Raw genomic sequence first — 27,712 nt, 5'->3', positions numbered from 1 at the left:
ATGTCTAAAAGTAGTTTCTTATCATCTAATTCCAAGAACTTTATTATATTGAAATTCATATTTTATAAGGCACTGTATTGTAAACCGCTCAAAGATGATGTCCTCAAATCCTCTAAACCAGTATGGAACAGCATGTTATACTATGAACATTACTGATCCTGTAAATGTTTCCTCCCTTCATATCATAGCAAAACCACAAATTTTACAACCCCTGAACTATTAGAATGCTTCATGGAGTTTCATTTTGAGGGAGAAAGATGACATTGCAACATATTATATTGTACAGTGGAGGAGCGTTTTTACTCTTCTTAAAATGATATTACACACAAAAAATAAAATTAGACTTAAATAAACATTTTTTTTTTGCATCCTATGTATATGATTTTCTTCTTTCAGACGAATCCAGCCGGAGATATATTAAAAACTGCTTTTGATCTTTCAAGCTGTTTCATGGCACTCAATGGGTGTTGCATTCCTTCAGTCCAAAAGACGTGAAATAAAAAGCGCCCTTCCATAAAAAAAATGTCTCACATGGCTCTGGGGGTTGAACAAAGGCCTCCTGTAGCGAATCGATGCTGTTTTGTAATAAAAATATCCATATTATATATAGGATTAGTTCACTTCTGAATAAAAATTTAACGATCGTTTCGCTAGATAAGACCCTTCTTCCTCGGCTGGGATCATGTAGAACGCTTTGAAACTGCGCTGAAGACATCTTGTGACCTACATTAAGCCCTTAAATTTGTCTGTCTTTGGCACAGGATTCATTGTAAAATAGGTAAAATAGGTCAGAAGACTAATTCAGGAACAGATCTTGAGTATAACTCAATAAACACAGATTAATTTGGGTTATGGAGGCTCACAGATGTCTCTTCCATAATAACCTTAATATTGTGAAATCAGCTCATGTCTGAGTCCTTTCTTTTTTTTAACACACAAACTAGACTTGCAATATTGAAATGTCTTGCAGGACCTGTCTGCTGCTTTTGACATGGTTAACCAGCACATCCTCCTCTCAACCCTATTGACCAATGGAATCTAGGAATTGCACTTCAGTGGTTTGAGTCTTATCTCTCAGATAGGTCCTTCAAGGTATCTCGGAGGGGTGAGGTGTCCAAGTCACAACATCTAGCTACTGGGAAATAAACATGGCTTTTCATATCACTGCTATGCTGATGACACTCAACTCTACCTCTCATTCTACCACCATCTAGCTACGCAAATCAACCACAACTCCTTCAAGGACAGCCAGGAACTAGGGGTGTGCAATATGACGATTTTGATTGTGGACAATAAAAATGTCTCTACGATCTGCTTTTGGAGAAATATTGTAGTATCATGCTATTCTATCAGCTGCAGTTCTGACGTGTCCATCTCAATCTACTGTTCAACGCGACATACATTCACATCAGTGTTAACTAAGGGGTAGAGTTAGACTCACACACACTGCACTTATTCACAATCACAAAATACATTATTTGCTTTAAAGTCTTGCTGGTTAAACATTTTATATGCATGCTGTTCTGATGCACTTTTCCAGTGCATAGCCTACATCTGGAGCACTCGCACACTAAACACCTAGTCTCAGCCTCAGACCTCATGCCCACGGACCGTTGGCTAAACATCTGATGCATATAGGACACAAAATTGGAAACAAGTTTTCGAAGTTGTCATCGGATTGGTTGAATTATACAGGATATCCGGGAGACATGCATGTCACGTTCTTTAACGTTCCACCTGGAAACAAAGATGCCGTGATGCCAAACCCCCTCACAAAAGAAGAAAGCCGTCATGTTTACAACTGTGACGACGAGCGCTTATCAGGATCAACTAAACACTGGATTTTCAAAAGTATGTGAAATATTTAAAGTTCACGGCATAGAATCTATAAATATTATTGTGGCAACAATTCAACGCCCTGAAACGTGACGCTGAACGAAGCGAACTGTGATTGGTTGTTTGACATGTCGTTCAAACGGCCTCATGGGCCAAAAAATTATAATCCTGTCATTATTTACTCACTTACATGTTGTCCCAAACCTGTAATAATTAATTTATTGTCCTAAACACAAAATACGATATTTTGAGTAACCAAACAGTAGCTGCTCCCCATTGAATTTAATAATTTTATGTTCAACAGAAAAAAGAAACTCATTCAGGTTTAAAACAACCTGAGAGAGAGTAAATGATGGTATAAAAATAAAACACTATTACAGAATTGACAGACAGATGACATAATTTCCATTTTTGGGTGAACTATTATTTTAATGTTAATAAATCAACAAAACACAAAGAGAAAAATCATTCACTGCTCTTGACTGAAGAACTTTAATACAGTTGCTTTCATAAGAATCAATGTACAATTAATGTATATAATGTATATATAGTTTTTCACTTTTTATATTTGTCAATTCAATACTGCTGAATACACCTACTGTACCTGAAAAATAAAGCACTGTTTGTTTTATTTGTATTATGTTTATTAATAAAGATAAAATAATGACAAAGATTTTCATCTTCGTTCATTTTGGCTTAAATATCTGCCATTCTTTTTTGTTTTATACTTTGTTACCTTGAAAGGCTTTGTTTTTATAAAAGGGAAATTAGTTTGGCTGTACTGCTCAGACAACTTGCAAAACAGTAAAATCATCATGACAAAGAATTATGATAAAATCATGAAATTGTGATATTTCTGAAAAAAAAAAAAATGTGATATTATATTTTTGCCATATTGCCCACCCCTACCAGGAACCTTGTCCCTTTCTAATGGAACATGCTACAACCCCTTGTTCAAGCTCTTGTTCTGTCCAGGCTGTACTATTGCAATGCTCTCTTGGCACGTTTTCCAGTCAGTTCTATCAAACCTCTACAACTAATCTAGAATGCAGCTGCAAGATTAGTCTATAATGAGCCAAAAAGTGTCACACCTCTGTTCATCAGTTTACACTGGCTACCAATAGCTACTCACTAATATTCAAGGCATTAATGTTTGACTACAAAACAACCACCGACTCTGCACCCCTTTACCTAAATTCACTACGTCAGACGTACCTTTACTTTAACTGTTCCCTCCTGGTGAAATGAGCTGGCCAACTCAATCCGAGCAGCTGAGTCCTTAGCCATCTTCAAGAAACGGCTAAAACCACATCTCTTTATCTACACTTGACCCTCAAACACTAGCACTTTCTATCCCAAACAACAAAGAAAACTTGACTAACACTTGCATTCTCTATTGTTTTTTGATTCTATCTACTTGTTTTCTTTTTATTTATTATAAAAAAAACTTGCTACGTGTACTGTGTTAGATCGAGACTTGTCACAGCATTTACATATTTTTGCTCTTTTGTTGGTTTTGAGTCATTTTAAATATAAGTGTCTGCTAAATGACTTAATGTAAATTAAATAGAAATTACAAAAAAATATCAAATATGTAAGTGTAAAATAAAAAATATAGATATATTTTTAGTTTATTTTCTTAACCTACTAGCAAAGTATCTAACAAAAGAATGAATGAATGAATAAATGAATTGCCAAATAAACTTAGTTCAAGATGCATTTTCTGAACACAAACATTATGCAATGAATTTATCATTTCAGAGTTTACCTGGGGATTGTGTGAACAGTAGGAGCTTTCTTGACACTGATGTTTAAAAGACAATGGTTTATCTGTGTTTGCCATATGTATGGACCTCTGTTATTATCTGACTCTCAGCCCAAGGTGTTCAAACCCTCCCCTTTCAATAAAGAAACTTGTCAAACGAATCCTGTGGATAAATCCCTCACAAAATATTACACACCTGTTAGACAAAACAGGGAGGGATCAGAAACTACCTCCAAAGTGAATCTCTATTTTCTAAGAGGAGGGACAAATAAAAGAAAGGAATGTACACCATATACATGTCAATCTCAGACTGACAGAGCGCGGAGAAAGACATTGGTGACAGCCGCTTAGAAACGCCAGGAGTGACTATAATTACATAACATAAATAACAGCTAATAAATGCACGTACAGGCACAAGCAGAAAGTGAAATATGTTTTTTGATCAACAAAAGTCTGTGATGGCGTTTCTACAGCATTTTGCACTTCTTCTGGCATTAATCATAGTTTTCAGTACATCATGCAAGGCTGTAACATTAGAAGTAGGTAGTGTTGAAGTAGGCTATAATGATTCTTCAAAGTCATCAGCTACTGAGGATACTAGTACCTCGATTAACGGTTCCACCGATGGACACGCTCCTTCAGTAATCTCTACACTACCTATCGTCACCTGGAAATGGCATCATATAGAAACTCCATACCTGGTGGCCCTCTGGATATTGACCTGTTGGCTCTGTAAATTAGGTAAGTTCAATCACCAAACTGATCTTTTCATCTACAATGTTAGTGTAATACAAAAAGCAAAAGAAAAAGAAAAATCTACTGTAAGCATTTTTGTCTGCACAAAAAAAAAAAAAAAGACTCTGAAGTAAATTTCAGTTTGAGGAATGCTTCACTGTAAAAAATAAATTAGCATCATTTAAAAGACCAGAAAAATTGTATGTTAAAAACCATACAGTCTATGGTAAAAAAACCTGTTAATTGGTTCCATAAGTTGAAACACTAATCTAATGGGACATTTAATTTTTAAATGTGCGCTGTAGAACATGGAGGCACCAGCGCAATCACTTGCATTTTTTTTTCTTGATAACAGTGGAAACAACTTGAAATTCACCATCAGTTACTACTTTTATTTGTGTGTAGTGTACTCAACAAAACGTTGTGTTTTTGTAAAATAAAGAAAACATACAGGATGCATTTTTTTGCCGTCTCATCTTGAACAGGAGCCCTTCACAAAAATGAACCGAAACTCAGCGAATATTTGCCTCACATACATGATATCTGTTGAAAGCTTCTATTACAAAATAATTCAAATAAAAAACAAAAAGTATTTTATTATATAATGCTTAAAGATGCAGAGATAGCTTTACTATTACTATCTCTATACTATCTCTTTACTATTTCCCCCGACACATTCATGGTAATTATAGGCTACCCTTTTTTTTTAGTCTCTAAATCCAGACCTAATCCAGTCCTCTTTTTATTATAAATAGCAATCTGTCTACTTGCATACTTTTCATATTGCTTTTTATTAGCTTTTTATCACCAGTAATTTTATTACCACCTGTGTTTTTTAGTAGGTTGGTATATTAACATCACAATTTAACATTTACATGTAATATTTATTTATTTATTATTACAGTGTGGTTAAGTTAAAGAACGTTCTGGATTCTTTATCGGGACTTTTCCACCCCATTCGGCAGTCTGAATCGTGGTGTTGCCATGTTCACTGATTGAGTTTATAATTTAGAAAATTTAGAGGGTAAAATTTGCTCTCACCGAATGGCACTGAATACCAGTGAATGTGCACATCTGACAGCTTATTAGCGAATGGGAATCAAATAGGTTATCTGATATCTTCAATATCGAATTACAGAACATCTCTCGAGTTATTTTCTGTACTTAAAGCCCAAATGCGCTGCAAAACAAAATCAGACGAAAGCACTTAAAATCAAAATAGCCTTCTAAATTTTGTCCTGACAAATACAATATACTTTTTTTTTAACCCTCATTTCAGTTATCAGTCAGTTTGATCTAAATCTATTTTTTCTTCTCTTCTATAAAATGCTGCCGCAAAGAACACTGCACAATGAATAAAGCCGGCCAGATTTCTTTAGCTACGCTTCTTTTTTATATATATAAAATTGGACAGTATTTGGAAAATGGACTCCGATGAACCGGAGAGATCCTCAGTTGTCTGAGGAATCAGTTTCATAATAAAATAGTATTTATGCCTGCCACCTGCAGGCTTCATGGAGGTACTACAAACTGAATGTTTACTTCAATGTTTTTTGGCACTGGCATAAAAAGACGGCAAGTGACCTGACTTTATCAAGAGTCATCAATGACAGCGAACTTTAAGAGATTTAACAGAAGACAGAGTGTACGAGAATTAGCAAAGAATACAAAGAGCACAGTGTTATGAAGGTTGACTTCAAGGTGATGAGCAAGTTCAAGCTGAATGTTTTTAAAAAGGAAAGCCTAGGTGCATTAGCATTAACTACAACAACTTCCTTTGCAATAGTATGTGTGGTCTGAAAGTTCTTAATACTTAAAAAAAAACAAAAAAACAATCACTTAGAAATTACTGGTAAATTCCACAAATAATTAAAAAGAAACATCAAGTAACGGATTTCTAATTAAACAACTCTTTAAGCAATAAAATAAATAGGCTAAATCAGTATTTTCTTGTAAAATGAACTTTGAAAAAAGTAACACATATTTAGACATCTGTAATTGAAAAGTCAAGTAAAATCTGGTTTATCTTGTTTGTCATAATGACTCATGAAAAATAATAAGCCAATCAATTTATTTATTTATTTATTTTTAGTTTCACAAATTCAGTTTCAAAATGTATTGCTGCGCTGTTGTTCAATGATAGGCTTAAAATAAATAATTAAAGAAGCAAACAAACAATATAGGCTATACTGACGGCTAAAGACACTTTTTATATATTAATTATTTTAGTTTGTCTAGTTTCAGCAAATACAGTTAAATAAATAGTGGATGTCATGTAATTAATTAGATTCAAATGTTTTATAAATTGACAGCCTAATGTTAAAGTCTGATGGTGAGAGCTTACTGTATTTCTTCATGTTTCATGTCAATGTGACCTGCAGTTTTACATTTTAATTCTGCGTGCGCAAAGATCCCATGTTCATAAACTCGCAGCCTCTGTTAATTGGCTTTTGGCAAGAAGCAAATGAGGTATATAATTTATATTTAGTTCCAGGACATGATCTGTAACACATCACTGGCAATGAACAAAGCTGGAGAGATCTACTCTGAGAAATAACAGTGCTGAAACAATACCTTACTGCTAGTTAATAATGTACTACATTAAATAATTAATGGGCCGCCTGAATCTTTGACTTTCCTCAAAGGCACAGTGTCAGGTCAGCTTTAGTGCATGACAGTCAAAATCAGACTATAGTATAAATGTTCATTTTCAGATTTAACGAATTGAAACCACACTAACACAACCAAAAGATCCAATAAAATATCCAATTACAATACGTAGGATTAATGGGATATATATATATATATATAAATTGTACCACACATACTCTTGGATGTTGACCGTTGATTCTGTTGCCAAGGTATGCAGTTATACTCTCTGTACAAGTCGACAGTTCTGATTGCAAATTCACTGAAAAATAACTACGTCATTCATTAGTTAAGATTTCAAGATGCATGCTACTATTTTAGTATTCTCAATTGTAAAATAATTTTAGCTCGCTCATAAAAACATTAAGTCAAGGTCACCCACAGCATAATGGACATGAACGTCCCCCTGAAGCTGTAACTTTCCTGATGTTTTTTGACATCGGGTGTAACATATACAAGACATGGGGTCAACAAGGTGCAGAACAGTTTAATAGTTACGGCCAGCTCTGTTTGTTAGGCAGCCTTTATTGTCCAATCACACAGTCGGCGGGATTTAAACTATTTAACTACCCCAAACCCAAGAGTAAACACATAACACACATAAAAATCTAATAGTGTAGTCTGTAATTGTTGGTTGGCTGAACAATTGCAGCCTTAAAATATGACACGTTTGAACAGACCATGATAAAATAACACAGATCAAAGTGAAATAATGCTGTTGCATAATATCATTTACATGCTACAAAGACACTGTAAAGTTAAAGTTAATTGTGGGCTTTCAAATGTATAATCTCATTGAGATGAAAGCATGACAGACCTTGTCTGGCAGTGACAAAACTTTTAAATGCTGTATGAAATAATCCAGCAAGTGATCTAACAGGAAAGGACTTATTTCTCTTACTTAGAAATGAGCAAATGGAGAGCAAATTAAGTGTTTTGCTTAAATCTTCTGCTTCTGATTTTTCACTTAATAATATGACCCCAGTAACGTGTTTATTAAAGGTACAGACAAGATCTCACTAAAATCTCCAACTGTGCTCAGATCAAACATTTCTCAACAAAACATACTACCTTGACCAAATGAATAAGGTAAAGGTGCAATGATATGCTGTCCACTCCATCGTGGTGGAGAAGATGATACAAACAATCCAATAAGATTGACAGATTGGTTAACAAGATTGAAAATATGTTAAGCGTCACTATATTAACTAGCTTACTTTAAACATTGAGCAGGATGAGCGGTCCATCCGCCTCAAACTTCCTTTCCTGCAGAAGATGATGAAACAATCTCAGTGGCACAGCTTAATTTTTAGCTCAAGTAACTGATGTTAAATGAATCACATGAAACACAAAGTTCCTGTGAACTAAAGAGTTTCAACTGTGTATTGTCCATTTCACAAAGAGAGCTTAACATGTTTATAAATAATGTTTCTTCAGCTACAGGCAATTTTGGAGCTGTGAACTTTTACACTTCTCAGTCTCTCACTAATTTATCTTCTAAAAATAACTTGCACATTTAGTTACTTTTCTGAAAGTCATGAGAATTCTACATTGTCATTTCTGATACAAAGTTCTGAGTTGGACATTCCGAGGTGGAAATTTAACATGGATTAAAATAAATGACTCCTTTGTCTTGTCTTGAAAATACACAACATTTTTACACAATATATAAGACTGAAAGTCTGAGTTGTAATGTACAAATAAATTAGAAACAAAATACAGATTTAATGCGGTTCATATAATTAAATATGACTTATGAAATTAAAATGCTTAGATTTATTAAAAAATCAAAAGTTGAAGAATTACTATACACTATTCTTCAAAAGTCTGGGATCAGTAAGATTTATTTATTTATTTTTTAATTATACTTTTATTCAGCAAGGACCCATTAAATTGCTCAAAAGTGACAGTGGAAACAGACTAAATCAGCATATTAGAATTATTTCTGAAGGACAATGTGAAACTAAATAATAAACTAATGAATAATGACTGCTAAAAACTCAGCTTGTCATCATCTGTCTTCTCTCTTTTTAGTGTGTGAACTGAACCACAATGTCACCAGTGTGATCCCAGAGAGTGGTCTGCTCATCATCCTGGGCTTTATTTTGGGAGGAATCATCTGGGGAGCAGACAAGGCGCAGACTTTCAAACTGATCCCCACCAACTTCTTCTACTACTTGCTTCCTCAGATAATTTTAGATGCAAGTTACTGCATGCCAAACAAACTATTCTTCAGCAACCTGGGTGCCATTCTTATCCATGCGATTATTGGAACATGCTGGAATGCAGCCACAGTGGGCACTGCACTATGGGCCTGCTATGAAGGAGGTGCAATGGGTAAATCTGAGTTTTACAATGACATTTACTTGTTGAAGACTGGAGTCATGGCTGCTGAACATTCAGCGTTGAATCACATGAATAAGCTACATTTTAAAATACATTTGAACAGAAAATGGTTACGTTCCCAATTAGATTTTTAGGGGCAAAAGGGAAGTAACACTTTAAAATAAAGGTTAGCAGTGGCTCACAAAGCAAGATGAAGATTAATTTGCTTACAATAAACAGATGAAAAATGCAGTGCAAAAAGAACAAAAAACATAATTTCAACACAAAGAAGAGTTTCTTCAGGAGCGGGAAAGCCAAAAAAGCAAACAAAGGACCACCTGTCAATAGGAAATCTAGTTAACCTGCCACACACACACACACACACACACACAAAACAGAACTCTTTTCTTACTTCCTAACCAGAAAAAACAGGAGAAAACACAAGAAAATGGCCCCCATCTCCATACTACTCCAACACTCAATAACAGGCAAATGACTCAAAACTGTGCACTAGTCAACACATATTTAAGTTTGACTTCAAGTTTAACATATAAAGCTGCACACTACAGCCATAACACCACATTTAAGAGCAATACTCTTGGACTGGCAACATCTCAAAACTCTCATGCTTTTGGAAGAAAGAATATCTTAATAGCTCACGCTCTTTTTCTGCCTAAATACTGGTTCCTTTTGACATTGACGAGGAGCAGCTGGTAGGTCCAATCACCTAGATTAGGACAGGGAAGAGCACAGAAAATAGGACAAAACATACAACAAGGCCGTTGGGTCCACTGGCAGCACATCAATGAATGACATACACCATGATTACAAAACACAAATTCATACATCTGGGGTGTAATAATATTCACAGTATTACTGTTTTTACTGTATTTGTGACCAAATAAATGATTAAACACAGTCTTGGTTAGCAAAAGAAACTTACAAGTTTCAGTTATTTAATAAAACTAACAGATTCACTAAACCTCAGGGACCTTGAACATCGGCCCTCTGCAGTTCCTGTTGTTTGGTGCTCTGATATCTGCCGTGGACCCTGTGGCAGTGATTGCCGTGTTTGAGGAAGTGCATGTGAATGAAGTACTTTACATCCTGGTATTTGGAGAGTCCCTGCTCAATGATGGTGTCACAGTGGTGAGTCTCAGTTTTTCTCAACAGCTCTAAATGTCACGGCTCATTGTTTTTTTTTTTTTAAGGAATCATGGCATTTTCATTTAAACATTTACTTGAATGTCAAATACATATTTGATAATAGTAGGCTATTACATCCATCTAATATTATATCTCTCTCTCTCTTGTTCTATCTGTCACAGGTGCTTTATAATGTGTTTGATGCATTCGTGTCTCTGGGAGGCCTGAAAATCAATGCCGCAGAGATTGTCAAAGGAATAGGTATAGACACAGACAATGGAGTGCATAAGTGGAAATTCTATTTTCTATTTTCTGCTGTTCCCTAATAAACACTTCGTCATGCCTTTTTACAAATTGAGCCAATTGACACCAGTGTTATTTTAGTAGCATTGATACTATTTTAGTAAGATTAGATTTTACTATTATACTTAGACTTATATATATATATATATATATAGTAAATATATATATATAAATATATATATATAAATATATATATATATATATATATATATATATATATATATATATATATATATATATATATATATATATATATTTACTTTAATTATAGTTCTTTTTTTTATCAATTTAGTTTTATTGAGTTTTAGTTATGGTTATTTTAGAACTTCAACTTAAGGTCCACATTAAATTAAAATTGACATTATTTACTTTATTAGCTCACAATGTTAGTCTAGAGGTGAACAATTAATCCAGTTAATCCGCAGGAAAAAAAAAAAAATGTTTGTCTTGGTAATCTTTAATCAAAATCTGAATATTTGCTTCTGCTCTGGAAAGACATTCCTTCTCTGATGACATTAGTTTGACAGTTTGGCAATAATATCCTTGAACACTCCTCTCTAACCGTTAGTTTGCTACGAATGAGAGCTGGAGAGGATGTACGCTAAAATAAATCCCCACCCTCTATTCAATATTCAGCTGGAAATACATCACCATACTGAAGTTGGCAGCAACTTACATTTCACACTGACTTTAACTCAAACAAAACGTGAAATGTTGCCTTGGCATCTAGCTGAAATAAAATGTTTTTTATTATTTTAAGTAATGATTTTTTATGGTTTTAGTTTTAGTTAATGATAATAACCCCTTTTGACACCCCCTCACGACAATTTTTTTTTGTTTTCCTAGTTTCGTTCTTTGTTGTGGCATTTGGAGGCTCCTTTCTTGGTGTTGTGTTTGCCATTCCTAAACACATTCACAAAAAAGTCACCAAGAACGTCCAGGTCATTGAAGCCGGCTTCATCGTTGTGCTTGGCTACTTGTCTTATCTGACGGCCGAGATGCTCTCACTCTCTGCGATACTTTCGTAAGAGCTTCTTAAGAAAGTCACTGCTTTCCTGATAAATGCATAAAAATAATTCCATTTAAAAATTAGTAAATTAATGTTAACCATTTGTTTACAATACGCATTGACTGTGGTGTGTGTTTGTGACAGGATCACTTTCTGTGGTGTCTGCTGTCAGAAGTACATCAATGCCAACATGGATGAAAAATCTGTCACAACGTTGCGTTACACTCTGAAGGTGATGGCCAACGGCTCAGAGACCATGATCTTCGTCTTCCTGGGAGTTTCAGCCATTGATAAAAACATCTGGGTTTGGAACACAGGCTTCATCCTTCTCACTATCTTCTTTGTCGTCGTATTCAGGTTCATAGGTTAGTTAAAGTCATGCATTCCTTGTAAATGCGTCCTAAATCTCTGAGTATGTTTATGAAAACTGATGCAGGAGAGATCCAGGCAGACAAAGTGTTTCAGTAAAATTATTGTTTATTCAAAAATAGAATCATAAATGTAAACAATTACAGGTGAACATTATAATGAAGAGAATGAAGAAAAATATATTATGTAGGTAAATGGAATATACGTGTTAAATGAAAAATAAAGAGAATAACTGAATAATACTTGAGTAAATGTGTAACATAAAACAGTAATATGAGTAATATGAATATAATGTAAAAGACTCATAAAGAATAACTCATTATGAATATACTGTATGAATGAATATGAAAAATAAGGAAAATATAAAAATATTGAAAATTCACACACATAATAAACTGATATCAGTTGTGGATCTCTTTATATGCAGGTGTTTTCTTCCTCAACTGGGTCTTGAATCAGTCTCGTCTGATTCCTATCGACATAACAGACCAGTTTGTGATGGCCTACGGTGGCCTGCGAGGAGCAGTGGCATATGGACTCGCGGCCCTTTTAGATGAGAAGAAGATCCCAGAGAAGAATCTGATGCTTGGTACCACGCTCATTGTGGTCTATTTCACTGTCATTCTTCAGGTGTGACCCTTTAATCACTCATTCTGACCATAACTAGTGTGTACCATAATTGATCTGTTGCAAAAGCATGGATGTCACTTAAATTCATAAGGCCTCTGATTATAAAAATGATAAAAGTGGGCATTTTGTGTTGTTCTCAGTTGTCCTCATCTTATGTCGGACATGGTTTGGCTAACTTGAAGTCACTGTGTATATTATTTTTGTATAGGGGATCACCATGAAACCACTGGTTCAATGGCTGAAGGTTAAAAAGGCAACTCATTCAGATCTGACTCTCAATGGAAAAATGAACAACAGGGTAAAAAACACTCATGACAGTTTATCCCTCTACTTTAACCTGTGTTTGTTTGTTTTTTTACATTAATGGTTCCCTATTTGCATAACAATAACTTTATTTTTTAATTTGCTTATAATAACAAAATCTAAAAAAAAAAACAAGTATTAATGATATGATATTAAATAATGTGACCTTAACCCACTGCTATACTGTCAAGACGAAGAAAAAAAAGGAAATCTTTACAGGACTACAATATTAATAGTATATATGAAACAGGTAATGTTACCAATCTCCAATCTTTAAACAAGCACATAATAATAATCAAGGCATCTCCCTTAAACAACTTTAAAATGCATTTTGTGGCCATATACTTATATACTAAGGGAGTAATTCTGTGGTGTCACCTCACCTGAATATGTCTTTGTGAGCACCTTTTCTTTTGGCTTGTGGAGTAAACATTTAGTTGTTTTTCCATGAATCTCATTCAAATGGGAAAGTAGGCTACTGCTAGTAGAGTACAGTATGTCTGAATGTGCGAGGAGAAAGTGCGTGAGTGAGCCATGGAACCGCTTCCAACAATTCAAATTCAAGCTCCTTACATTTAATCGACGTCCATGATTCAGACCGGTTCAACCGATTCATTAAAAAAGAACTGATTCAAATGAGTCATTCATCCCTGAATCGGACATCGCTTGTTCCGAATCTGATTCTAAACAGCTGACAGAGTAAATTGTAAAAATATCTGTAAATAAGCTTAAATGATGTCAAGAAAAATGTAACGCTGTTACCTCACAACTTATAAAACAAAACAACTTTGCATCTGAAAATCTAAATAATTAGCCTATTAAAAATATCGACTCGCCTCATTTATGAGAAATGATGTAAATACTCTCACTGCCTACTGCTAGCGTCTCTGCTACAGTCTAGGCTACATGTCACACTGGCTTATTATGGATAATTTCCACACTGCAAATATGATTTAGTCCATGCGCAGTTTCAGCTAAATGGACTACATCTAATCTGTGGTAACTGTCAACATCAAAAAATGAAATACAATAAGGGTGATAACATTGTGTGTGTGTCTCTATAGGCTTTTGAACACATACTGACAGCAATGGAGGACATCTGTGGCCGAATGGGAGATAACTGGTGGACCAGACAGTGAGCATTTAACTTTAGGAAGAAAAAAAAAAGTGTGTTTAAGAACTTTTACTCAGTTTTCTCTCTCTCTCTCTCTCTCCCTCCCTCTCTCTCTCTCTCTCTCTCTTTCTTAGTTGGAGCTATTTTGAAGACAAGTATGTCTGCAGGCTACTAATGAAAAGCGATGCCAGAAAGCACAAAGACCCAATCTTTGGTGCCTTCCACAAACTCAATCTGGAGGATGCCACAAAATACGTAATTGAGGTGAGAGTATCACCAGTTTCTATTTCCAGTTTTACTGTAATATTTTGTTAATTCCTAAAATGTGTTCTGTTTCCAGTTGTATGTATGAATGACATGAAGAATGAATGTGTTATATATATCTGTATATATAATTTATTTATTTTTTTCACATTAGGTGAACGCAAAGGTTCTCTGGCTTTCATTCGTAATTATGACAGTGCCTCTGTAGACTTTAAGAAGAAACTTGCTTTAGAGTATGCAGACTTCATCACGGCTGACGTGTCAGAATATGATTTTGGCATTGACAATGTTCCAGTGACCTCTGTTATGTAAGTATTTTGTCAAGTGGTTTCCATTTTTGAAACTGAAAGCAGTTGGTAATGTTTTATGAGGTTTTACGAGAAAATTGCACAAATATAGATTGCTAAATGTGTTGTGCTAAATGCATGTTGACTACAATTATTTGGACTTCTTTTAATCTAGGAAGAACCCAATTCCATCTGTATCCCTCGATATCCATGAGCAAGACAGGAAGAGCATGCCTGATGACCTCAGTGCCCATCATCTACTGGATCAGCATCTGTACAAGAGCAGAAGAAATGTTAGAACTATCCTGATCACTTAAACCATAATTCCATTCTTTCTTTTTTCTTTTTCTTTTTTTTTATATAGAATATTATTTTATTATCAATATTTGGATATCTTATCACAATACATCTGCCCAGTGAAAAAAGCTCATCTGAATCCCATTCCATCCAAATCAATCCATTTCTTCTGTTTTTGACCAGAACTGTCCCACTTACAGCCGCAGTCACTATAACACCTCAGAGAATCCAGATGAAATGCAGGAGATCTTCCAAAGAACCATGAGAAGCCGCCTTGAGTCCTTCAAATCGGCTAAGATGGGTGTCAACCCTGCCAAGAAACTCTCCAAATATCCCAAGAAGGATTCAGCACATAAGGTATTAGACCGTTTTGGTTCAATATCTTTTGAAATAGAGTTCAATGTATGTTGTCTGCATTCACAAAAAAATAAATAAATAATAATAATTATTATATAAATAAATACATACATAAATAAATAAAATAAAATGACTATTTTGGGTAGGAAGAAAACTTGGATAACATCAAAACTTTTTTTTGTTAGTTTTTTTTTTAAATACTTAAAAAGTATATGTTAAATTGGGTTTCATTTTTTTTGATACTAATTATACACAATACTTGAATTTCTAATGTGTATTTTACCTAATGGAAAGCCAGCAGACCCACACAGAACCCATCCATATGGAGATGAAGGTATATATTTTTTTGTTAATATATATTTGACATTACTTATATAAGTACTGGAATTATAATTATTTTAGCATGAATATATATGAAAGTTATTCTCTTTTGTCCAATCAGATTTTGGGTTTTCTGCTGACAGCGCTTCTAGCAGTGAAATTGCTGATCATTTCCACGGGAGAAGCACAAACACACCCGGTGGTAAGAATCAAGCTGCATACTGAATTCATGTGACATATTAACGTCATATTGTACATTGAACCCTTTTCGCATTTCCGGGGTTCTTTGAAGCACAAGTCGACATTGTTGGGTAAACTTTTATAATGGTGAGTGGAAACAAATTATATTTGACATTCCCATTTGTCCAATAAAAAAAAAAAAATAGCATAACCTTACAAAAGAGTACAGAGAGATTGATTGCATTAGTTGGAAGAGTATAAGAAACAGTCACACAGCAGCGTTAACTAGTTTTCTGTAACACAATACTGTTGTAAATGCACAAAAAAACTTTGCTAACAGTGTTAATAACTGTGGAAACGTGTCATCACAATCTGTCAAAAAGATCCATATAAATTTACATTAAGTGTACAAGTGAGTAGAAAAAATACCTTATTTTATGTTTGTTTCCATGGTGTCTTATTTCAGTATCATAATTACTCTAATTACTGCAGCTGGTGTTGATAATCCAGCGTTCATACCTGAGATGGACATCTCTCCACCCATGCGAAACCCACCCTGGCAAACAGAGACAGGGAACAAAACGGCTGTGGCACCTTCGCAGAGAGCTCAGGGACGACTGCCCTGGATGCCCACCAACCTGAGACATCTAGCACCACTGAGAATGAGCACCCACTCAACAGACGCCTTCGTGATGGCTGATTCCTCGCTTGATGAGGAGGCACCTGAGAAAAAGCCCGGAACACATCACACTAGATTGTAATCTGATATATTTCCATCCGCTATCATTAACCTGCCAAACATGCGATTAGGTAAATCCTAATCCAGTGTTTATAGTATATTCATTGCATATCATCTTATAACTTGAAGTACTGCTGTGGTTCTAACTACTTATATATAAAAATAGGGAAGATAATAAATATGGATTCAGAAGAGAGTCATTGAAATACTTATGTTTGTTGTTAGGGAATGTTTCTTTATACAAATCCAAGTTGTTGTGGAAGCTGTTATAGAGCTTTTTTGCTTTGAAAGCATGGTAGAAAATAGAAAACATGAATCTCAAAAGACAAAATCATTATACTCTTAAACATATTTTGTCTTTACAAACTGAGTGCCAAATAATAAATGCAAGCAATTGTCTATTGGTTCTGTATTCGGGCACATCTTGATCTTTTTTGACCTTGGGCATGTTGGTCTATATATATTTTTAAACTTGGCATGTTGGATATGATTATTTATTATTGCATAATCATTCTGTGGGTGCTTCTTTGTAGTATCACAATGTCTGTTTCTGCATTTCTGTAATCTTACAGTGATTTATTTTTGTATTTTACTCAAAGCTATTAATGTTTTATTAGTTGAATGAAGACCATTAAAATGTATGTCGTAAAAAAATAATAGTTTAAAAGTAACTTATTCATGTGTGAATTTCATGCTTTATGAGTCCTGGTGAAATCTGAACTTGGAATTGGTTAATAGTGTCTGATAAAACTTTTGAACCGTATTTGAACTATTTTTGAACTGTAACTCAAAGTTTGAGTAATACAGTAATACAATTTGAATTGTTACTAATGAGCAAATAAAAAATGCGAAGAGCACAAGAAAAAATTATTATCAATCCTTTGAATTTTGAGCTGATTTGAATTCTAGAAATATTATATTCCTCTTATATTAGTACATTCTGATATGACTGCTATCAAGATATCCATTGCAGTAAAGGAAACAAATGTATAGCCTTTAAGCGAAAAATTAAACATTTCAATAAAGCATTTTGGAAACAATAAAGTGCAATTCATTATTATGTGTACATAGCAGTAAGCATTTTGTGTAAATCATTACACAAACAAAATTGTAAAAATCACAGAGCAGGATTTGAACAAACACACAAAACACCCATAAACCCATGAAAATTGATGTTTATCTGCTTACCCCCAGGGCATTTAAGATGTAGGTGACTTTGATTCTTCAGTAGAACACAAAGATTTTTAACTCAAACTGTTGCAGTCTGTCAGTCATATAATGTAAGTGGATGGGAATCACGGCTTTGAGAGTCAAAAAAACATACAAGAAAAAAACAAATGAAACCCTGCGGCTCGTGGTGATACATTGATGTGTAAAGACACAAAACGATCGTTCTGTGCAAGAAACTGAACAGTATTCATATAGTTTTTTTTTTTTTACCTCATTCTCCTAATCTTGAGAGATAGGTGGCGGTAATGCACTTATAAGTTTGTTATCCGCTGTAAAGCAAGAAGAAGAAGAATACTCAAACTCGCTCAGGACAGTTCAGACATTGCGGTGAAAATCAGAGGTAAAAAAACGATATAAATACTGTTACTGTCAGTTTCTTGCACAGACCGATCGTTTTGTGTTTTTATACATCAATGTATCGCCACGAGCCGCAGGGTTTAATTTGGCTTTATTTGTGTATATTTTTTGACTCTCAAAGCCTTGATTCCCATCCGCTTACATTATATGACTGACAGACTGCAATGGTTGGAGTTAAAATATCTCCATTTGTGTTCTACTGAAGAAACAAAGTCACCTACATCTTTCATGTTTATCTGCAGATAAACATCACATTTTGTAAGCAGATAAACATCAATTTTTCATTTTTGGGTGAACTATCCCTTTAAAACAGAACAATTTCTGATAAACCCTGGACTTATTAACACAGCACAGCATGATATAGCAATGCATAGCCTTAGCAACAAACTATAGTATTTATCAATTTACAGCGACTATAAAAGTGGAGAGTTATTGTGTCAATAATCTTGGTAGATTTAAAAGTTTGTGAAAAAGTAATTATACATTTTTGTGGGGGTTGAAATGCTAAACAGTTCAATCTCAAGGGGAAGTTGTGTTGTTTTGCCTTTAGGCTTTCCACTTATTTTTCAGTTCAGTAGGCAGTACAGTTGTCATTCTCAGGATCTATGATTAAAACCGGCACACACACATGGGTACAAGCCGTACTGATCACTTCCTTTTTTCTTTTTCTTTTTTCTTTTTGTACGTCATACTCAGACAGGGCCAAGTAAAGTAACAGTTTAACTCAAATATGTGGAAACTTTCTTTTTTTTTTTTTTTTAATCTGGTGTATACTAAAGCCATCGGAACTCAGCAATAGGATTTCACAAAACAGGAAGGTTTAACGTGTTTATAAAACATCCTTCTTATTTACCTCAATAAAGAAAAAAAAAAAGAAGAAAAAACAAAAAAACAATTCAAGGCACAATTAACCCAAACATGAAGAACAGTCTGTCATAATTTACCCACCCTCATGTTGATCCAAACCCATTTGACTTTCTTCTGTCTAACATTAAAGGAGATGTTTAACAGAATGTCCAAGTTGCTCTTTTCCATGCAATATAATTGGGTGGTGACCAAGAATTGAGAAAGAAAGTCAGTTCAGATTTTGTGGTGAACAATCTCTTACATTTGTCTGAATGAAGACATTGCTTTTTGGACGTTTGCCAGCCACCCACTGAACCATACTTTAATAAATGCACTCAGCTTCCACCTTCTAATGCTGTTAAAGGTCAACATGCATTTTAATAGAAAGTCTCACAATGCAATTTTCAATAAACACTGTGTAGTGTCTGGACGGAATATTTGTACCAAAAGTTGTCTGAAAATTCTTCAAAGTAACAATGCAGCAGTACAGCCTGTTAAAGTTGGCTGAACACTAACCAGTGTGAAGTGCAAGGGAAACTTTTCAACGGAAGCAGAAAGAGTAATCATCATAAACGTGACAAAGTAACAACAGTCCAATGACGTAGATCTCAGCCCCCTTTCTGTGTAACAAATTAAAGGCTGACTAGAAGTTTCAGCACTGCTCTTATTACACTTTTACTCTACCCTGATTGAACCACTACTCTCACCTGGACCACAAACACAGAGGGTCAACTGATGGAAAGACAGCCAAGTCACTTAGAGAGGGATGAACTTTGAAAACGACTGCAGATTTAAACGAAAACTAACTAAAAGGGGAAACTGCAATACTTTGTCTCACCAAGGACTTCAGGACAAGCAAGCAGAACAAAGCACACTGGGAACCTCTGAAGGACTGTTGTGAGATTCTGTGAAGGACAGCTATACTACACATAGTCTGGAGATGAGAATGATGCTATAAGTGCATCTTAACCACTCATCTGTCACAATGGCAAGCTCTGTTTATCTCTGCCTGTTGAGGGCAGTTTTCCTGGTGTGTTTTGTTAACCCTTTAATCCAAGGACTAAGTGAAGATGAAAGTGTGTTCCAGAATCCTCATCATCAACAGGAAGAGAATCTCACTGGGCTCCCAATTGTTACATTTAAATGGCATCATGTTGAGACCCCATACCTGGTGATAATTTGGGTATTTGTGGCTGGATTGGCAAAACTGTCAGGTATGTAGCTTGAACTATGAAGTAAAAACTGGCAGTTAACAAGTAAGAAATTAGATTTGTTGTGTACCATATCCAATGATTACCTTGTACTAGGAAGTTTAGTATCAATAGTGAGTAACTTGGCAACTGCAAATTGAGTACAATAGCAGAGAATCACATAAATTTTTTTTAAACATATTGCAAATTGCTATGTAAAGGGTTAATCATGCAGCACAAGGCCTGTGATTAACATAGTATTGGTATTCTTATCCTGCTTCTTTTATCAGTATGGAACGATTAGTATCTGTTCTTTCCTCACGTGCTGTTAATGTTTGTGTTGATTTGAGAAAGAAAAAAAAATAGCTCAGTTTGATGGATGCTTCTGCAAGAGGAAGAAAAATAGTAAAATAATATGTGCTGTTATTGCTAAAATTTTAATAGTAAGAAAAACATAATTCAAAATTCAAGAAAACTAAATAAATTAAAACTAATTAACAACATATAACAACTTCTAAATACTTGATCCAGTATGATAATCATAAAAGAATCCTGTTAGTTTTACATTTGGCCTATTTAAAAATAAATAAATAAATCAGAAAATCTACTCACATTATGATTTTGGTGCATATCATCTGGCAAATGCATGAATGTAAATGTAAATGTATAACTGTATGTCATTTTAAATTGTGTTAACCGTTTTGCTGAATTTTTGTGCATTGCTCATGACAGTTACATCTTGTGAATATAATATTTAAATTTATGGACACCACAAGAATGCTTGGATAATCTGAGAAGATGCCCCAAATTACTTCAAATACAGTACCAATCTTAGGGAGCGCCAATGCTAAACAAGTCATCCTCTTTAACATGCATCATATTAACATCATCCACAAATTGAAAATAATTGGCTAAAAAAGTTGTCAACCGTTTTCTCTCTGTCTCTTCCTCTCTATCCAGTGGTTGAACTAAACCATCATGTCATCAGTGTGGTCCCAGAGAGTGGTCTGCTCATCATCCTGGGCTTTATTTTGGGAGGAATTGTCTGGGGAGCAGACAGGGCACAGACTTTTAAACTGCTTCCTCCCACTTTTTTCTACTACTTGTTGCCCCAGATCATCTTGGATGCAAGTTACTTTATGCCCAACAAGCTATTTTTCAGCAACCTGGGTGCCATTCTCATTTACGCCATCTTCGGAACGTGCTGGAATGCAGCTACAGTGGGCCTCTCGCTTTGGGGCTGCTATGAGGCTGGAGTGATGGGTACATTTTATTCATAGTATAAACCTTTATATTTTGGAATGTAGAGGATACCAAATTAATTTGACAATTTCTATAATCATCAGGTAACTTGGACATTGGTCTCCTGCAGTTTCTATTGTTTGGCAGTTTAATCGCCGCGGTGGATCCGGTGGCCGTGATTGCTGTGTTTGAAGAAGTGCATGTGAATGAGGTGCTCTTTATCCTGGTGTTTGGAGAGTCGTTGCTCAATGATGGTGTCACAGTGGTGAGTCTCAATTTCCTCAAATGCTCTAAATGCCATTATGCTCAATGAGTATATCTATCCACTTATGCAATCATCTTTTTTTCTCTTTCTCTCTTTTGTAGGTGCTTTACAACGTGTTTGATGCTTTTGTTGCTCTTGGTGGCCCAAGGATTGACGCCGCAGAGATTTTTAAGGGCATATGTATAAAAACTCTACCACTCATACATAATGATCAACATATCAATATACATTTATTTAACTACCAGATTAATTTATTTCGCTTTCCACCTCTTACAGTTTCATTTGTTGTGGTGGCATTTGGAGGCTCGTTTCTCGGCATTGGGTTTGCCATCCTGCTGTCGTTGCTGACTAGGTGCACCAAACACATTCAGATCATCGAAGCCGGCTTTGTCTTTGTGGTGGGCTACCTGGCTTACCTGACAGCAGAAATGCTCTCCCTCTCTGCAATACTTTCGTAAGAGTCTCTTGAACGATGCAACATGTATAGAAAATATGTAAAATAATACAACACCTATACTGCAGACGTTTAGGCTCAATGCACAATGTTTCTAAGCAGTTAATTCAGCTCATGGAGAAGAATGCCTTTTTGTGTCACAGAATCACTTTCTGCGGTATATGCTGTCAGAAATATGTGAACGCCAACATGGATGAGAAATCAGTCACAACGGTTCGTCATGCCATGAAGTTGCTTGCCAACGGCTCAGAAACCATGATCTTTTTATTCTTGGGTGTTACAGCCATTGATACAGAGATCTGGGTTTGGAACACAGGTTTCATCCTCCTCACCCTCCTCTTCGTCTTTATATACAGGATCATAGGTGAGTGCAGTTGTGGAATTGTTGCTATTTTATTTGATATAATTAAACTGATAATCCACCAGTAAATACCATTTTGGTTCACAACATTCAATTAGATGTACTTTGCACCTTTTTTTCTTTTTATTCCAGAATGGCAAAATGGGGCAGTGCTACAATATTCATTCGCAATCAACTAAATCACAAACTTATCATAAAATATTCATTATTAAACTTTATCAATTTATTCATAACAATTTATGTCAAAATTTAAAGTCAAAATCACATTTTAATCAAATTTTAACATTTGCTGGTCGTGCTTGACAGGATTAGCCAAGGTTAACTGATCCACCAATCACAAAAAAGACAGAAAGAGCAGTATTTTTTATTTATTTTATTTTTTTATTTTTTATAGAAAAATCATATTGTTCACAAATATTATTTTAAATAATTATGCTAAATCTCCCAGACATTTCCAAAGATTTTTCTTTCAAAGAATGACTCTTGGATGTGCTTTTATGATATGTCTGGAAATGTTTGTTTTATATTTGCAGGTACTTTCTTGTTCACCTGGATGTTGAACAAGTTCAGATTGGTTCCCATCGAGGTCATTGACCAGGTTGTAATGAGCTACGGTGGCCTGCGGGGGGCAGTGGCGTATGGATTAGCAGCCCTGTTAGACGAAGACAAGATCCCAGAGAAGAATCTGATGATTAGTACCACGCTCATTGTGGTGTATTTCACTGTCATTCTTCAGGTTAAAACCATATCCATCACTCTTATCATAATTTTGAGATTCTGAATGCTTGGATTATTTTTGTACGTCCAACCTAACCTGTAACAACAACGTCTATGTGGTTTCTTTTTAGGGAATCACAATGAAGCCATTGGTTCAGTGGCTCAAGGTCAAAAGAGCAGCTCATTCAGACTTAAAACTTATTGAGAAACTAAACAATAGGGTAACTATTTGACACTATATGATTTTCACACTTACACAATGTATATAATATTACACATACGTGTGTGTGAATTTGTTTAAATATAATGTATATATTATATATACATACATTTTAAAATGTAAATACAGGTTTATTTTAACTCATCCATATATGTGCTCATTTTAATGGTTATAGAATTTTTTTTTTCTTTTTAATTAGTCATGTTTTATGTTTTTACAGGCATTTGACCACATTCTAGCAGCAGTGGAGGACATTTGTGGACGTATAGGAGATAATTGGTGGACCAGAGGGTATGTTTTCCACAGTTCTGTGGATATACTTGAATAATAATAAAAATAATATAAATATATTAATACACATCTCTTCTTTGATCTCTCTCTTAGCTGGAACAGGTTTGAGGAAAATTATATCAGCTGGTTATTGATGAAACCTAAGGCCAGAAAGAACAGAGACTACCTATTTAGTATCTTCCACAAACTCAATCTGGAGGACGCTATTAACTACGTCAGTGAGGTAAGAGCACAGACTGGTGTTATATATTGCACAATATTGTCATTTGTTTGGTTTTCTCAACTTGCATTTGTTTCCTTTAACAACAAAGTTTGCAATACTTTTACATACAATCAGGGTAGGTATAGTGATTGTAATGCAATCCATTTGCTACCTGTGTACTGTCAAAAATAAAGCTCATGAGAAATGTTCTTTCTTCATGTAGGGTGAACGCCAAGGTTCTCTGGCCTTCAGTCGTAGTGATGAAGCAGCCAACGTAGATTTCAAAAAACAATTTGGCTCAGAATTTGCAGATGTGATGCCTAATATAATGGTTGATATGTCAAATTACGAGCTTGGAATCGAACATTTTTCAGTAACCTCCATTGTGTAAGTGAACTGACTGCTTAAATCACATTTAAACACAATTGTGTAATTCATGTATCAGTTGTAATCGATCATCAAACAGTTATGCGTAATGAAGGAGAGAGATAATTACTGTCTGGACAGAGATTTACAACCGGTACTAAGAATATTTGCCAGGGGTACAAACCCTAAAGTGCTCAGATTTGACAAATAAATTCCTAGAAGGTGAGATAATTACAAATGTTTTATCTTTTGCAAATTAGAAAAGACACAATTCCCTCTGTATCCCTGGACATCCATGGGCAAGACAGGAAGAATGCGATGGATGACATCAATGCCCATCATCTTCTACAGCAGCACCTGTACAGGAGCAGAAAGCATGTATGAATTGCTCTTCATACACACACACACACACACATACAGTTTGCATCTCATTTGGCCAATAATTTTCTCTCTTTCTGAGCAGCACCGTCACAAATACAGTCGCAGTCACTTCAGCATCAACCAGAATGAGGACGAGGTGCAGGAGATCTTTCAGAGGACCATGAGGAGCCGCCTCGAGTCCTTCAAATCAACTAAGATGGGTGTCAATCCTGCCAAAAAGATCACAAAGCACCACAAGAAGGAGCTAACACATAAGGTAGTAGACCTTCGTGACATCTCTTTCACCTGGATCACTCAATTATAGTATTGCATCTCTTAATTCTCAATTTATATATATATACTTTTTTTTTCTTCAGATGCCTAATGGACACCCAGATGGCACAGGCCACCTATACGGAGATGAAGGTAACAATATTTTTTATTAGCATCATTTATTAGTATTTATGACACTAAGCAGCTAGCTAAAAAAATAATTAATTTAAAATAAATATTAATAAAATATATGATACATATATTAACAAATATTATAATTAATTTAATAATAGTGTACTAAATAAATAAAGCTGTATAAAAACAAATTATGATATATATTTATACATTATATTTAAATAATATATATATATACATTTTACATACATTTACATATAAGTTTATATTTTATTTGGTTGGTATATTGATTTTCAAGTATATGCTTTGGAATGTAATTAAATTGATAATTACATAAAAAGTTGTAGTTAAATTTTTTTTTTAAACATAAACCTCCTCAAGATGGTTTTCTTATGAGTAAATGTTCCTTAACATTACTTTTTAATAAACTTTCTTCTCTATTTATCAGCATTTGACAAAGCATGATTTGTGTTTTTAGTTGACATTGCTGTGGGGAGCGAGACTGGTGCTATCAATAGCACTTTCATGAGAGACACGTATACAGTGGGAGGTAAGAAAAGAGTCTGAACAGATGTTGTTTTGTACATAAAGAGCAATAAATATATAGGACTACAATATAGTTTGCATAAGTAACACATTTGTGTAAGTAAGAAGTTGAAGGTTTGTGTGTGTTTCTTCCACATCTCATTGGCTGGCATAGAGAATCCCGTATTCTTGCCAGATATGGACAGTCCCACTCACAGCCCTCCTTGGCTAATGGAGACGGAGGCTGTCGCACCTTCCCAGAGGGCCCAGCGGCGCCTGCCCTGGACACCCAACAGACTCCGGCGTCTTGCACCCATGAGGATCAGCACCTGCTCCACAGACTCCTTCCTCATGGCTGATGTTTCTTTAACTCTGGAAGAACATGAGGAACATTCTCAAACAGACCATGTAGAAATGTGAGTACACTTCCAACTGTTAATCCACACTTACCTGAAAAAAAAAAATGCAGACGTATTGTTACTGACCATGTGTTTTTTGACTACAGGCGACCAGTCTTTGACTAAGACAATAATGCAGCGTGTCACAAAGCACAACCGCAGTCACAGAAGTGCCTGTCTACAGATTTCAGTCCAAAAAAAAAAAAAAACACACACAAAAAAAAAAAAAAAAAACAAGGTGGAACTGGAGAATAGCTGCAGGTAACCCCACTGAAACTGCCAAATGCCAATGAAATCACATGGACCAAAATCTCATTGATGTTCCCATGGATGAATCCATTTAGAGCAACATGTGCAATTGAGGGCATACAGCAGTAGAAAAAGAAAAACAAATCCTTTCAAAAGGTTTCCTAGTGATGCACTTGCCTTTTCCAATTTGTGTACGATATTATCAATTGAAACACCTTGTGAAATGGTTTGTCAAAAACTGTATCCTATATGTGCTGTCATATTTCCAATTTAAAAAGGAAGCTAATAGCCAATAACCTTCCGTTTACATCACAGCCATGAACATTATTTGCTACTTGCTATCTCTAGTCAGTTTTAAAATGCTGAAAAGTTTTTTTTTTTGGTCAACTTTTGAAGTAAACTAGACTATAGATGGTCTCAAATCGTATAGACATGAACTATACGCCTCCTATAATTTTATTCTCTAAAAAACGGCTGAGAATGTGTTTTGTGCAATAATGCTTTGTTTCTGCCACGGAATCAGAAAATAAAAAAGGTAATTGCAATTACTTTTTCCCCACTGCCTGAGAAGTATTTCTCAGAAATGTGAGATATAAATTATTTTTTGTTCTCACAATTCTGACTTTTTTTTTTCTCAGAATTGAGAGTTTACATCTCACAATTCTGAAATATAAACTCAGAACTGTGAGAGAGAAAAAAATAGTCACAATTACCTTTGAAAATTTTTATTCTGTAGTGGAAACAGCTTCCAATATAATATAGCGGGGGCAAAGCCATGTAGTCTCTTACAAGATAGAGTTTGTAGTTGAATTTTGTAATGGCACTTTAACAGTGACGTCACCTCTACTAGGCACATTCTTCCCTGCACTGCAATATGGAACTAAATTAATAAGGAAGTATCAAGTAAATTTTTATATAAAGTGAGTTATTCACTTACTTAGAATTCAGCGGTGATGTTAGTATTTTAATCTATTTGTGAGTGAATTGAGGTGTTAACTGTTACAAACTAAGGAAAAGGTCATATTTTAAATCAATGGGTTGTATCTTGTCATTCAAATAATGTATTTATTGGGGCATTGTTCTTTTCTTTATGGGATTATAAAATGTTTATCAACATTTCTATTTATCTAATCTTGTTAGCCGTTCTCACTTCACGCTTCTACATTAGTACAATTAAGATGGCTATTATTTTCATTTATGAGTGGATTTTTTCAATCAGAAAAAAAGTAATTTCGCTATGTATAATGAATTAAATATATTTTTGTAATATTTATATTTAGCTTTCTTTTTTAGTTTTAGTAATATTTCTTCTTTTCATTCTTTTTATAGTTAATCATCTAATACTTACATTTTATTTCAAATACCCAAAAATCATTTTTAATAGTTAATAACACTGAACTAC

At 34.8% G+C, this 27,712-nt stretch overlaps 2 protein-coding genes across 3 annotated transcripts; both read left to right on the top strand.

Annotated features, from left to right (window-relative positions):
- The first annotated feature begins 3,921 nt into the window (after window positions 1-3,921).
- Window positions 3,922-17,794, top strand: LOC109111879 (sodium/hydrogen exchanger 3-like). The gene is made up of 16 exons (XM_042776496.1): window positions 3,922-4,342; window positions 9,020-9,322; window positions 10,299-10,459; window positions 10,639-10,717; window positions 11,606-11,783; window positions 11,913-12,133; window positions 12,565-12,767; window positions 12,976-13,065; window positions 14,135-14,205; window positions 14,319-14,448; window positions 14,602-14,756; window positions 14,911-15,028; window positions 15,216-15,389; window positions 15,672-15,723; window positions 15,832-15,912; window positions 16,383-17,794. The coding sequence occupies exons 1-16, from the start codon at window positions 4,033-4,035 to the stop codon at window positions 16,649-16,651; spliced, it is 2,595 nt and encodes an 864-aa protein (XP_042632430.1). The 5' UTR covers window positions 3,922-4,032; the 3' UTR covers window positions 16,652-17,794.
- Window positions 17,795-19,600: 1,806 nt separating this feature from the next.
- LOC109111882 (sodium/hydrogen exchanger 3-like) lies at window positions 19,601-27,516 on the top strand. 2 transcript variants are annotated; one of them, XM_042776495.1, is made up of 17 exons: window positions 19,604-20,276; window positions 21,213-21,515; window positions 21,599-21,759; window positions 21,861-21,939; window positions 22,036-22,213; window positions 22,357-22,577; window positions 23,108-23,310; window positions 23,423-23,512; window positions 23,732-23,802; window positions 23,896-24,025; window positions 24,228-24,391; window positions 24,631-24,748; window positions 24,834-25,007; window positions 25,108-25,156; window positions 25,617-25,688; window positions 25,830-26,079; window positions 26,169-27,516. In XM_042776495.1, the coding sequence occupies exons 1-17, from the start codon at window positions 20,048-20,050 to the stop codon at window positions 26,185-26,187; spliced, it is 2,511 nt and encodes an 836-aa protein (XP_042632429.1). In that variant the 5' UTR covers window positions 19,604-20,047; the 3' UTR covers window positions 26,188-27,516. The 2 variants fall into 2 exon arrangements, with proteins under 2 accessions (XP_042632428.1, XP_042632429.1); XM_042776494.1 differs by having other exon boundaries at window positions 19,601-20,276; window positions 21,861-22,213.
- Window positions 27,517-27,712: the final 196 nt, after the last annotated feature.

The sequence above is a fragment of the Cyprinus carpio genome, chromosome A19 (genome assembly GCF_018340385.1).
Source record: "Cyprinus carpio isolate SPL01 chromosome A19, ASM1834038v1, whole genome shotgun sequence".
Classification (NCBI taxonomy): domain Eukaryota; kingdom Metazoa; phylum Chordata; class Actinopteri; order Cypriniformes; family Cyprinidae; genus Cyprinus; species Cyprinus carpio.
This window is presented reverse-complemented; position numbering and strand designations above follow the sequence as displayed.

Excerpts from the sequence above, each read along its gene's own strand:
- LOC109111879 (XM_042776496.1), top strand. The coding sequence starts at position 4,033 with ATGTTTTTTGATCAACAAAAGTCTGTGATGGCGTTTCTACAGCATTTT. Across the intron at positions 10,718-11,605 it reads AGAGATTGTCAAAGGAATAG|TTTCGTTCTTTGTTGTGGCA; the intron begins GTATAGACACAG and ends TTGTTTTCCTAG. Across the intron at positions 14,757-14,910 it reads GTTCCAGTGACCTCTGTTAT|GAAGAACCCAATTCCATCTG; the intron begins GTAAGTATTTTG and ends CTTTTAATCTAG.
- LOC109111882 (XM_042776494.1), top strand. The coding sequence starts at position 20,048 with ATGGCAAGCTCTGTTTATCTCTGCCTGTTGAGGGCAGTTTTCCTGGTG. Across the intron at positions 21,760-21,860 it reads TCAATGATGGTGTCACAGTG|GTGCTTTACAACGTGTTTGA; the intron begins GTGAGTCTCAAT and ends TCTCTTTTGTAG. Across the intron at positions 25,689-25,829 it reads AGACACGTATACAGTGGGAG|CTGGCATAGAGAATCCCGTA; the intron begins GTAAGAAAAGAG and ends ACATCTCATTGG.